We start from the raw sequence: 13,485 nt of genomic DNA on the forward strand, positions 1-13,485 counted from the left end.
ACCTGTCCCTCGTGAGAGGGCACCCAGCCTCGGTGCGGATTCCAGGAGGGTGCTGCCGGGGGCGGGCAGTCCTGTCTGGGGTGGGCTGGTCGATGCAGAGGCCCGTAGCGGCCCTTCCTGAGAGCCGGGGGCCACCTGCTGCTCCCCGAGCAGACGCCAAACAGGTTGCCCTGCAGTCTGCACCCTCAGACGTCTGTTCCTGACGCTCATGCTTGACCCAGGGCTCCCTTCACGACCCGGCTCTGCCCGGCGCCTTTGTTCAGTGTATCCCAGAGTTTCCGGGCTTCAAATCCTGTCTCCCTTTTGGTCAGGAGCGACGTGGGAGCTCTTCCTGGTTTTAAATTAGTTTGGCTCAAATGATGCCACCTGGCTCGTGCCTGTGGAGCTTGAGAGGCTCTCTGTTCTCTCTCTCTCTCCCTCTCTCTCTCTTTCTCCCTCTTTCTCCCTCTCTCCTTCTCTCTCTCTCTCCCTCTCCCCCCCTCTCTCTCCCTCTCTCTCCCTCTCTCCCTCCATCACTCCCCTTCCTTCCCTCTCCCCCCCCCTCTCCTTCTCTTATTCTCTCCCTCTCTCTCTTTCTCTCTCTCAAAACTATTCAAGAACTCGGGGGGAAAAATAAGGCACCGTGGCTTCCACTTGTAAGAAAGACAGTTTGGAACCCACATTAAGGATTCACTCCGGGACAGTGCACGGTGCTTTCTTCCTGAGATGTGAACTCAAACAGCCACCCCAGCACTGCAGGGTGGCAGGAAACACGGCTGACCATGGCCTTTAACACTGTCTCCTGCCCAAAGCATTCGAGCAAACTGCTGGGATTGCACAGACAGCCATGCCACCGCCTGGCACAGGGTGGGGACGAAACACATGGTGGAACGGTCCGATCCATCAGCCAGGCGCCCCGGGTGAGGGAGGCGGTTTGGACGCAGCACCCACAGGTAGCTACGCCCCCCCCCCCCCGTGCTCCATAAATCCTGGACGCCTCTTAGCCACAGGGGAGCACAGTCCTCGCTCTCCTTCCCTCGGAGGGCGGTGTGGGGGCGCGCAGGCACAGTCTACGCTGCCGCTGCCTCCGTCAGAACACCAGGTCCTCCAGCGCCTCCGTCCCGAGCTCCTCCACGGTGCTCACCAGCTCACTCTCCGTCTCGCCCGAGCCGGCTTTCTGCAAAACAGAACATCCTTAGCTGTCGTGCACGGAACACGTCTTGTGTCTCGAACTGCTTCACAATCGACAATTTTTTTATTATTGTTTTCTCTGTTTTGCCTCTAAACATAGTGCATGTTCACTGAAGATGCTGTGGGAAATAAATTAGAAAGACAACAAAAAGAAATGATTGGTAAACCCGTCCCCCCCAGACACGGCCCACGGTTTCTCCTCGGCCCTTTCTTCCTGTGAATGAAACTATCTTTCCAGTTACGGGACGTCAAGGGGACACAGGGCTGCATGGACCAGTCTCTTCCTGCAGCACCGTCTCGTGTGACATTCCCTTCCGGGAGCCCTGGCCGCGTCACTGTCAAGGGCTCCGTCCTATTTTGTCCGCAGTTTCCATCTAGGTCCCATTTTGTTGATTATAAATAATACCGATACGAATTAGAAAATTTGTGATAAAAAATAACACTGCCTGGGCCCTGGCCGGTTGGCTCGGTGGTAGAGCGTCGGCCTGGTGTGCGGGAGTCCCGGGTTCGATTCCCGGCCAGGGCACACAGGAGAAGCGCCCATCTGCTTCTCCACCCCTCCCCCTCTCCTTCCTCTCTGTCTCTCTCTTCGCCTCCCGCAGCCGAGGCTCCATTGGAGCAAAGATGGCCAGGGCCCTGAGGATGACTCCATGGCCTCTGCCTCAGGCTCTAGAGTGGCTCTGATTGTAACAGAGCGACGCCCCAGATGGGCAGAGCATCGCCCCCTGGTGGGCGTGTCCGGTGGATCCCAGTCGGACACATGTGGGAGTCTGTCCCTTTGCCTCCCTGTCTCTCACTTCAGAAAATACAAAAAAAAAAATAATTTTTTTTTTTTAAATAACACTGCCTGTAAGAGACCATGTTCTTTGCCAACATTTTCGGTCTCTGCCTCGGGCACTGCTGGACACCAGGCGTGCTGTGACCCACCCACACGGGGGGTATCTGCCTCGTGCACCTGAGTGGTCAGTCTGTGGTCCCTGGGCTTTGGAAGGAACCCTCTCAGGTTACTATTCTGGAAACAGAGGCTGCCTGGAAACCAGTGTCTAGCAAATTAAAAGCTCAGAATAAGACTTTTTTTTTTTTCAATAAGCCTTTTTAATAAAAATACTAAATGTCAGCTATTTCTCTTTCACCTCCCTCCTCTCCCCCTCCGACACCCCCAAGTATCTGCCCTTTGAATGACAGTTTCTTTCTTTCTTTCTTTTTTTTTTTTTTTTAATATTTTTCTGAAGCTGGAAACGGGGAAGCAGTCAGACTCCCGCATGTGCCCGACCGGGATCCACCCGGCACACCCACCAGGGGGTGATGCTCTGTCCATCCAGGGCGTCGCTCTGTCGCGACCAGAGCCACTCTAGCGCCTGGGGCAGAGGCCAAGGAGCCATCCCAGTGCCCGGGCCATCTTTGCTCCAATGGAGCCTTGGCTGCAGGAGGGGAAGAGAGAGACAGAGAGGAAGGAGGGGGGGAGGGGGGGAGAAGCAGATGGGCGCTTCTCCTGTGTGCCCTGGCCGGGAATTGAACCCGGGACATCCACACGCCAGGCCGACGCTCTACCACTGAGCCAACCGGCCAGGGCACAGTTTCTAACTTGGGTCTGAACAAGCAGAAGTTGCTTAGGGAGAGGTCTGGGATGGCCGCCAGGGTCTGTGCCCAGGACGGGTACCCGGCCAAGCTCAGAGGCACCAGGCGTAATCACAGGATAGGGTTCCTTTCCCACTCAGCCAGTGCTTCCCGGGTCCTGAAAGGGGACTGGACAGGCTTTGCCTTTGGAGGCAGAGGTTGAGGTGCTGCCCGGTGCTGCCCAGCTGTGCACGGGCTCCCACGCTCTCCCGGGCACAGGACCTGGGCCGGTGCTGCCCAGCTGTGCACGGGCTCCCACGCTCTCCCGGGCGCAGGACCTGGGCCGGTGCTGCCCAGCTGTGCACGGGCTCCCACGCTCTCCCGGGCGCAGGACCTGGGCCGGTGCTGCCCAGCTGTGCACGGGCTCCCACGCTCTCCCGGGCGCAGGACCTGGGCCGGTGCTGCCCAGCTGTGCACGGGCTCCCACGCTCTCCCGGGCGCAGGACCTGGGCCGGTGCTGCCCAGCTGTGCACGGGCTCCCACGCTCTCCCGGGCGCAGGACCTGGGCCGGTGCTGCCCAGCTGTTCACGGGCTCCCACGCTCTCCCGGGCGCAGGACTCAGGCTGCAGGGAGACGGGGCAAGAGTACCTATTCCCAATGCTACCCACTCTCTCTCTCTCTTCCTCTCTCTCCCTTTCTTTCTCTTTCATTTTCTCTCTTCCTCTTTCTCTTTCTCTGTCTCTCTCTCTGACTCTCTGTCTCTCTCTCTCTGTCTCTCTCTCTCTGTCTCCCTCTCCCTCCCTCTCTCTCTCTCTGACTCTCTCTCCCTCTCCCTCCCTCTCTCTCTCTCTGACTCTCTCTCTCTCTCTCTCGGTTTTACATGACTCCGCGGCGTGAAAAGACACAGAGCGTCCCAGGAGCCTGGCATGCCGAGCTCTGACGCTCCTTCATCTTCGTTCATTCTGAACCCAGCTCATCGACCCCCATAGTTCATTCACCCACATGGCAGGATTGTAGTGAACAACAGTAAGCTCTTGAGCCAGTTTCTCTCGCCCACCTCAGGATAGCAGGAGCACTCTTTGGGGACTCGGCAGGGAGCCCCGATACCAGGTTAAGATGTTCCATGAAGAGGCAGGACGAGGGCTTAGCCCGCTTCTCGGGGTGTAAGGCTGACTGACTGACAGCACAGGTTACACCACGAGACGCACCGCCAACCACGGCAGTTCCTCCCTGGGGCCGCTGTCCTCCAGAAAGCTGTGGTTAACGAGAGCACGGGGGCCGTTCCCCTGTCATCCAGGACGGGACTAAGGGCAGGGGGATTCCTCTCCAGCCCGACACTCCGCTGAGCTAGGCTGCGATGACCACTGTCTGTCATCATTCCAAACCCCAAGGTCACCGCTTACTGAAATGACCCGCTTGGGCGAGTGTTAGATTGGCCCTTCTCATGTCCCTAGAACAAGGTGCCCATTGATTCATCCAATCAGCAGTGCTTCGTTGGAGAGAAAACTAAATTTGGCAAGAAGGTTGCTTGATCTGCAGCCGAGGTCTGCCGACTGCAGCCTGTGCGACAGGTCTGCCCTGTTGCCTGTTTGTGCATTAAATAAAGTTTTATTGGTGCAGAACTCAGTGCATCAATTTGCATACAGCCTGTGGCTGAGGTCACACCGCAACGGGAGTGTCGCATCCTAGAGATAAACCATTTCACCCTCAAATATTCACACTCTGTCTCTTTATGGGAAACGCTTGCTGATCCCCGAGCTGAGGGACCATTCGGCGTAAGGACGGGTTTGACAAACAAAGTGACAAGAACACGCTGGATACCAGGAAGCCCTGCTGAGGGAGATGAAAGAAAACCCATGCTGCCTGACCAGGCGGTGGTGCAGTGGATAGAGCGTCGGACTGGGATGCGGAAGGACCCAGGTTCGAGACCGCGAGGACGCCAGCTTGAGCACGGGCTCATCTGGCTTAAGCCAAAAGCTCACCAGCTTGGACCCAAGGTCGCCGGCTCGAGCAAAGGGTTACTCGGTCTGCTGAAGGCCCGCGGTCAAGGCACATATGAGAAAGCAATCAATGAACAACTAAGGTGTCGCCATGAGAAAACCCACACAGGTGGACGGACACGCCGTGTTCACTGCCCGGGAGACTCCCGGTGGCTGAGCTGTCTCTTCTCCCCAGGGTCACCGACGATATAACACGATTCTCAGGGACCTTTCCTGAGGAAGTTGACGGACTGGCTCTAACACCCTTTACGGAAATGAAAAGCCCCCGGACTAAGAAAAACGACCCGGAAAAGCATTCCAGTTGGATGCCTTATGTGACCCGGGGCCCTGGGTTTACAATCGAGCTACAGTAATTAAGACAGGACCGGGTTGGCACAGAGATAGACAAACCGATCGGTAAAGCCACATGGCTCGTCCAGGAGGAGACCCACGCTTAGATGAACAGCTGGGTTTTCGACAACGGTGTTGAGAGGATCCCCTGGGGCAAGTGAGTATTTGTGTGTGTGTGGGGGGGGTTTCCGGCAAGTGATGCTGGAACAACCGAACAGCCCCAGGTAAGTCAGCACCTGGTCAGGCCAGGTGCTCAGAACGTCCATCAGCCTCCTCCCTGGTTCTTACCCTAAAGAACTGGGAATAGCCCTGGCCGGTTGGCTCAGCGGTAGAGCGTCGGCCTAGCGTGCGGAGGACCCGGGTTCGATTCCCGGCCAGGGCACATAGGAGAAGCGCCCATTTGCTTCTCCACCCCTCCGCCGCGCCTTCCTCTCTGTCTCTCTCTTCCCCTCCCGCAGCCAAGGCTCCATTGGAGCAAGGATGGCCCAGGCGCTGGGGATGGCTCTGTGGCCTCTGCCCCAGGCGCTAGAGTGGCTCTGGTCGCAACATGGCGACGCCCAGGATGGGCAGAGCATCGCCCCCTGGTGGGCAGAGCGTCGCCCCTGGTGGGCGTGCCGGGTGGATCCCGGTCGGGCGCATGCGGGAGTCTGTCTGACTGTCTCTCCCTGTTTCCAGCTTCAGAAAAATGGAAAAAAAAAAAAAAAAAAAAAGAACTGGGAATAGTTCCTGTGAGAAACTGTGGCTCGCTGGGAGGAAGCACAGCTCGGTCACACGTCAGACTAAAAGGGATGTCGGACCCTCTCCCCGCTGCCTCTTACTCCCCAGAAACGGAAGTCAGGGCTCAGGGGGTTGAAGCGATTGAGGACACTCACGGTTGAGTAGGACCTTGTCCGATGTTCAGCGACCGTAAAACACATGTCACTGAACGGTCAGCCAGAGCGTACAGTGGCTGAAGCCACGGAGAACCTCCTGGGTGCTGACCCTGCCTTATGATACGGAAAACCGGCCACCCAACCACAGCTCGCCGGGCGCACGACCCTGGGCGGAGCAGACGTATCCAAACAGCCTTCCTTCCTTCCCCATTACCTCGTAGTTAACGGTGGTGATCAAATCCTTCACGCTACTTTTGGGCGCTGGGACTGGTGGGAACAGCTTGGTCCACAGGTGACATCTGGAAACGGAGTCAAGGAGGGAATTAGGTCCTTAAGTGTTATTCTAGAAGATGACCTGGTGAATCCCGGGACCGAGACTTCCAAACATCTACACCAGTGCTGGTCAACCTGGTCCCTCCCGCCCACTAGGGGGCGCTCCAGCTTTCATGGTGGGCAGTAGCAGAGCAGCCAAAGTATAAATAAAAAGATAGATTTAACTATAGTAAGTCGTTTTATAAAGATTTATTCTGCCAAACTTAGCGAAAATCCGACATAAAGTACTTGGTAAGTAATTATTATTCTATGCTTTCATTTGCTGTAACTCTGCTTTATAAGTTTTATAAAGTAAAGTGACTTCCCTACTTTATAAATCACCATGACTGTGGAACCGGTGGGCGGTTAGAAAATTTCGCTACTGACAGAGATACAGAAGTGGGTGGTAGGTATAAAAAGGTGGACTACCGCTGATCTACACTGTCACAGCAGCTGCAGACCTTGGGGGTGGAGGGACCACCCAAGAAGGACAGGTGGTGACCAACCCGGGCTGGCACATGTCACCAGGACTCCGTCCTGGAAAGAGGAGACTCCTGTCACGGGTGTGGCGTGGCGCCCTGTCCACGCAGTCTGGTCAGCGACCCACCCTGAACCGTGCCGGCTCACAGAATTCCCTCTCTCTTTCCTCTCCTTCGAAATGCTGCCTTTCCAGCCCCCAGAGGCCGCCTCCGTGTAACATTTCCAATAGTGACGTTCTTCGAATGTACACTGTGCAAGGGCTGAGACACAGCACATTCCGGGGGCTCCTGAACGGCACTCGCTGCTGCTGAGATGGGAGAGGGGTTCCCCTGGGCTGGTGGCAGGCTCCTGCGTGCGTCCCCAGATCTGCGTGACAGTTCTGGAGTGCTGTCTGACCTGAGAACACCAGCCCCTCAGGGACGGGAGAGCGCAGGGCTGGGGTGGCAGTAGGCACTTCCTACGGAGGGCTCACGTGGGGGGGGATAGAGGGGTCTCAGGCCTTCCTACGGCCGACAGAGGGGTCTCAGGCCTTCCTACGGCCGACAGAGGGGTCTCAGGCCTTCCTGCAGCCGACAGAGGGGTCTCAGGCCTTCCTGCGGCCGACAGAGGGGTCTCGGCCCTTCCTGCGGCCGACAGAGGGGCCTCGGCCCTTCCTGCGGCCGACAGAGGGGTCTCCGCCCTTCCTGCGGCCGACAGAGGGGTCTCAGGCCTTCCTGCGGCCGACAGAGGGGTCTCAGGCCTTCCTGCGGCCGACAGAGGGGTCTCGGCCCTTCCTGCGGCCGAGATGTAAAAGGCATGTGGACCAGGGCGGCCATGTGCTGAGGCGACAGCCAGGCCGTAGGCACCGAAAGGCGGTGACCGTGAAAACCCTCACACCAGTGAACGGACCGAGGACCAGCTGTCTCAGGGACGTGTGACGGCAGCACGTCCTACTCCGTCGGCGTCTGGCGTTTCTCAGTCTGTGACCCGGTCCACACTTGTCGGAAACGCTGCCCAGAGGGCACGGGAGCGCCGTGACCTCCCGCCGACCAGAACCCTGGCGGAGTCGGCCAGAGAGGGAGCGCCCACCCCCCGCCCCGCGGAGCTCCCCGCTGCAGGGAGCACCTACGTGCGACAGACGAGCAGGCAGGTGGACAGGAAGCAGACGACGGCCATGAGCACCATCAGGAACCATTCTGTCCAGGACCTCTGCTCCTCGCGTCCTGGGGAGACGGGGACAGAAGGAAACCGGAGCTGAACGTGGCCACCGACAGTGGGGGGAGCTGGGCTCTCAGTCACGGGCGCCGGGCCAGCAGCTGAGTCTCCCCGAGCCCCGGGTCCCCCCCTGCACTTTGCCACGGACTCAACATGCATCCTCCATGTAATTCTTACTGAAGTGCTTCGAGGGGCGGGCAGCGCCCTCCTCCCGTCCCAGAGGGAGAAGCCGGGTCCGAGAGGGGGAGGCCATCGGCCAAGGACACACAGCATCACACGGTTCCAGCCCCAGACCAGCAGCCTTCAAACTGTGAACGGGGCTGGGGGACCATTCTGCTCCCCACCAACCCCAGCCCGGGTCACACTGTCCCGGCAGGCGGGTCACGGAACGCACATCCGGAGCCTCTCGTGTCATCAGCCACCCTCCTGAGCGGCCCCCGCCCGGCTGGACGCCACCTCCCGGCTGGACGCCACCTCCCGGCCGGACGCCACCTCCCGGCTGGACGCCCCCTCCCGGCTGAACGCCCCCCCCTGGCTGGACGCCACCTCCCGGCTGGACGCCACCTCCCGGCTGGACGCCCCCTCCCGGCTGGACGCCACCTCCCAGCTGGACGCCACCTCCCGACTGGACGCCACCTCCCCGAGGGGCAGCTGTTCGGACAGAGCTCGGTTTGCAGGCTGTGTCTCCCTCCGAGGGGGGCTGCCTCACACGCTGACATGTCTGCTCATGTCCCCGAGGCTCTGGACGGGGACGTGTCCTTTTATGAAAAACCTGTGGCCTCACATTTTAAAAAAAAGTGTTCATGTATTTACACCTATGATTTGACCGACAGTCACAGCCACACTGTGTGACATGCTGGGGAAAGAAGAGAAGCCCCGAGAGGCACACCTTCCCATCTCCCCAGCCCCACGGACACTCAGAGGCTCTGGGGTCAGCAGGGCTCCCTGGGCTGGACCCCAGGACCCGGTGTCCAGTTAAACCTGGTGTTCACTGCACGTGCTCAGGGCTAAGATCAGAGCAGCCGGGAAGCACCGATGCCGTACAGTCGGGGACCGTCTTGTTCTGTGTCCCAGCGGGACGTCCTGAACTGGGATCTCCTCCTGGCTCATTGCCCCATCGCTGAAACTCACCTTTCCACCCTCAGCCATTCCGCAACGAGCACCCTAGTAAATACATTCAGACACGCCAGACTCATGCACCCCGAATACGAGTCCAGCCGGGGGGTCCCGTTTACAATGAGGCCAAACAGACCCGTTCAGTTCGGGTCCCGCCGAAAGCAGGAACAGCGAGGTGAGAGTTATCAGGGTCCCGCATTCGTCCCACGTGGCGCAATGCCCCGTGCGGCCGTGTCTGCCAGGGCCTGATAATGGCTCCGCTCACTTCCGACCGTGATGACGAAAGTGCCTTCAGTTAAACCCCTCACCGAATGCTCCCATCCGTGCTTCCTCTGAGAGTCGGAGATTCCTGCTGAATTCACACAAGGAGAGAGGGGCCTGATTTTCTATTTCTCCGTCACCTCGAGGGATCCGGTGTGATCAGGCCGCATGTGGGCGGCAGAGTCGTGGCCGCGGCCCGGAGGAAGGGGACGAGTCAGGCATTCCTCCTGCCTGGTTCCTGCCATGTCCCCATGCCCAGGACAGAGCCACCCCAGAGAAGAGGGCCAAGCAAGGTCAGCTCTGCCGCTGAGGAAACAAAAACGGCCAGAAGAAGGTTTCGCACGCTCACCGCCAGAGAGAAGTTGCTGAAGGTCGTCTGCTGCTCAGTCACTTATTAACGCAAAGTACTGAGAGTCCTTTCTATGAATTAGCATGTCCTCTGAGACTCGGGCGTGACAGAGCCCAGGGGGACAGTTCCCACTGACGGTGTGTCCCTTTGGGTCAAAGTGATTAGCCCTGCGATGCTGTGGAAGTCGGGACATCCCCGAAACGGGTCATTTGTTTGAATTCTGCAGTCTCTAGCCTTGGCGAAATTTCTTAAGAACGAGCAATATTTCTGATCTCTTGAACCTTCTCTCTGCCCCCAGGAGCAGCTCACAGACATTTCTTTTCAGGAAATCAGTGGGCACTGCTCTGGGGTGACACAGAGATGAGCTCTAGAAAGAAGAAGTTGCCACACTCATCCTTCTAAACCCTTTCGACTGTCCCTCGTTCCTGGAGGCTGTTCACACGTTTGCCAGCTTGTGAGAGCTCAGCTGACCCGTTTCTGGTGACTCTGGTGGCTTCCGTCGTCTTTGGCATCTCACCATTTGACCGTGAGACGCAGCCGATGCAGAGAGGATGAGGGGGGCGTGGGGTGGGCGGTGGGACGGGCTGGTGGTCACCGAGAGTAAAAGACCGCGGCCTGGGCCCCAGCCAGAGCCAGACCTCGTCCCAGCTCTGCCTCCGGGGCCGGGGACCCACGTCAAGTCCCTTTCCTCCTGGGTGGCCGCCCCGCCTGACCTGGGCTTCTGTGGTCCGTAGAGTTCAGAGCGCCAACTCTCGGGGGGTCACCTCCATTCAGGAGCCTGCTCCCCTCTGCCTGTCCACACAGCGTGGGAGCTTCCCCGCTTCCGCGTGGGGTCTGAACCTGACGGCAGACTCTGAGCTAATGAGTCACCGGATAGGATCTTGGTGCGAGCAGCCAAGATCTGTGTTAACAGAAATGGCAGGTGCTGGGAGGAGCAGGTGCTGGGAGGAGCAGGTGCCGGGAGGAGCAGGTCCCTGGGAGGGGCAGGTCCCTGGGAGGAGCAGGTCCCTGGGAGGAGCAGGTCCCTGGGAGGAGCAGGTGCCGGGAGGAGCAGGTCCCTGGGAGGAGCAGGTCCCTGGGAGGAGCAGGTCCCCTGGGAGGAGCAGGTCCCTGGGAGGAGCAGGTGCCCGGAGGAGCAGGTCCCTGGGAGGAGCAGGTCCCTGGGAGGAGCAGGTGCCCGGAGGAGCAGGTCCCTGGGAGGAGCAGGTCCCCTGGGAGGAGCAGGTCCCTGGGAGGAGCAGGTCCCTGGGAGGAGCAGGTGCCGGGAGGAGCAGGTCCCTGGGAGGGGCAGGTCCCTGGGAGGAGCAGGTGCCCGGAGGAGCAGGTCCCTGGGAGGAGCAGGTCCCAAGAGGAGCAGGTCCCTGGGAGGAGCAGGTGCCGGGAGGAGCAGGTCCCTGGGAGGAGCAGGTGCCGGGAGGAGCAGGTGCTGGGAGGAGCAGGTCCCTGGGAGGAGCAGGTCCCGGGAGGAGCAGGTCCCTGGGAGGGGCAGGTCCCTGGGAGGAGCAGATCCCTGGGAGGAGCAGGTGCCCGGAGGAGCAGGTCCCTGGGAGGAGCAGGTCCCTGGGAGGAGCAGGTCCCCTGGGAGGAGCAGGTGCCGGGAGGAGCAGGTCCCTGGGAGGAGCAGGTCCCTGGGAGGAGCAGGTGCTGGGAGGAGCAGGTCCCTGGGAGGAGCAGGTCCCCTGGGAGGAGCAGGTCCCTGGGAGGAGCAGGTGCCCGGAGGAGCAGGTCCCTGGGAGGAGCAGGTCCCTGGGAGGAGCAGGTGCCCGGAGGAGCAGGTCCCTGGGAGGAGCAGGTCCCTGGGAGGAGCAGGGGCCCGGAGGAGCAGGTCCCTGGGAGGAGCAGGTCCCCTGGGAGGAGCAGGTCCCTGGGAGGAGCAGGTCCCTGGGAGGAGCAGGTGCCGGGAGGAGCAGGTCCCTGGGAGGGGCAGGTCCCTGGGAGGAGCAGGTCCCTGGGAGGAGCAGGTGCCCGGAGGAGCAGGTCCCTGGGAGGAGCAGGTCCCCTGGGAGGAGCAGGTCCCTGGGAGGAGCAGGTGCTGGGAGGAGCAGGTCCCTGGGAGGAGCAGGTCCCTGGGAGGGGCAGGTCCCTGGGAGGAGCAGGTCCCTGGGAGGAGCAGGTCCCCTGAGAGGAGCAGGTGCTGGGAGGAGCAGGTCCCTGGGAGGAGCAGGTGCTGGGAGGAGCAGGTCCCTGGGAGGAGCAGGTCCCAAGAGGAGCAGGTCCCTGGGAGGAGCAGGTGCCGGGAGGAGCAGGTCCCTGGGAGGAGCAGGTCCCGGGAGGAGCAGGTCCCTGGGAGGAGCAGGTCCCCTGGGAGGAGCAGGTGCTGGGAGGAGCAGGTCCCGGGAGGAGCAGGTCCCTGGGAGGAGCAGGTCCCGGGAGGAGCAGGTCCCTGGGAGGAGCAGGTGCCGGGAGGAGCAGGTCCCTGGGAGGAGCAGGTCCCCTGAGAGGAGCAGGACCCTGGGAGGAGCAGATCCCCTGGGAGGAGCAGGTCCCGGGAGGAGCAGGTCCCCTGGGAGGAGCAGGTCCCGGGAGGAGCAGGTCCCTGGGAGGAGCAGGTCCCCTGGGAGGAGCAGGTCCCCTGGGAGGAGCAGGTGCTGGGAGGAGCAGGTCCCGGGAGGAGCAGGTCCCCTGAGAGGAGCAGGACCCTGGGAGGAGCAGGTCCCCTGGGAGGGGCAGGTCCCTGGGGGGGGGGGGGCACCGAGTCCGCCCGGGAAGCGGCAGGGCTGGCCTCCGATGGGGAGGTGAGGCCGTGGTGGTGTTTGTGAACGGCGTCCCCTGACCGGGTCACCAGCTCCCTGTGCACAGACAGGTCAGAGCCAACCTTTTGGCAGGGGAGCCTGGGAGGCAGCTGGCATGAACGGTGGGCGTGACCTGGATCAGGGGCACGAGAGGGTCAGCCAGCGTCGAGAAGTCCAGGGCACCCCAGACGTGCACGCGCTCACCCGGGAAACCAGCTCTGGGAAGCTGCGGGGTGCAGGGACATGGGGACCCTGCGCACGCACAATCGGGACACGTGGGTGGTCCGCACGCCCCTTCCCACCCCCGGCGGGACGAGACCCCGTGACGCCGACAGAGCTCTAAGCATCACTTCTTCTAGGCAGGCCCTCCCGCACGGCACCTATGGGCACAGGCCCCCTGGGGCCCCGGCCACCAGGACCCTCTCCCCTGGGGGGCTGCCAAGCCCACTCTCTGAACCTGCTCCAGTGGCCAGAGCCGGCTGCAGGCTGCGGTCAGCACGGAGAGGGAGCCACTAGGGCCGGGGGGTGGGGGTGGTGGAGCCTGCTTCTGCCCCTGGCTACCAAGGTGACCTTGACCCAGGTGTCCAGCTTCCCCGGTCTGCCTTGTGAGGTGGGAGACAGAGGGGTCAAGACGGAATGGGTCAATAGGTTTAAAGTACTCAGTCTGGGGTGGATAGGTAGTCAGAGCTCGATACATATTAGCTATTGTGATTGTAACGATGACTCAGCACATTGTTTCCGAAATAAGGCATCGGGTTACTCTCCCTCAATCACCAAAGCAGGATGGAAATCCGAGTGCTGTCAGAATCCCCCAAATGCAGAGTAAGAGAGCCCAGGCCTATGGGGGGGGGGGTGTACACCCAATGTCACAGACACTGGGGACAAGGAAGGGCCAGGGGCACAGATGGTTCAAGCCCTCGGGGTCTGTGTTCACATGGACATTGTGGACAGCTTGGGGAGGGACGTGGAGACAAGGGTGGCCCAATGAAATCATTGAAAATGACTCCTTTGCCCTGGCCGGTTCGCTCAACAGTAGAGCGTCGGCCCGGCATGTGGGAGTCCCGGGTTTGATTCCCGGCCAGGGCACACAGGAAAAGTGCCCATCTGCTTCT

The 13,485-nt window shown here is 60.7% G+C and overlaps 1 protein-coding gene across 1 annotated transcript in view; it reads right to left on the reverse strand.

Annotated features, from left to right (window-relative positions):
• Window positions 1-562: 562 nt before the first annotated feature.
• IL5RA (interleukin 5 receptor subunit alpha) overlaps window positions 563-13,485 on the reverse strand; it is a 39,678-nt gene continuing 26,755 nt past the window's right edge. Inside the window, exons 10-12 of the mRNA XM_066351051.1 lie at window positions 7,830-7,923; window positions 6,144-6,228; window positions 563-1,156 (exon numbers count right to left, since the gene is read on the reverse strand). Of these exons, the coding sequence (XP_066207148.1) occupies window positions 1,070-1,156; window positions 6,144-6,228; window positions 7,830-7,923 (266 nt within the window). The 3' untranslated portion in view covers window positions 563-1,069. The remainder of the gene's footprint in view (window positions 1,157-6,143; window positions 6,229-7,829; window positions 7,924-13,485) is intronic.

The sequence above is a fragment of the Saccopteryx leptura genome, chromosome 10 (assembly GCF_036850995.1).
Source record: "Saccopteryx leptura isolate mSacLep1 chromosome 10, mSacLep1_pri_phased_curated, whole genome shotgun sequence".
NCBI lineage: Eukaryota > Metazoa > Chordata > Mammalia > Chiroptera > Emballonuridae > Saccopteryx > Saccopteryx leptura.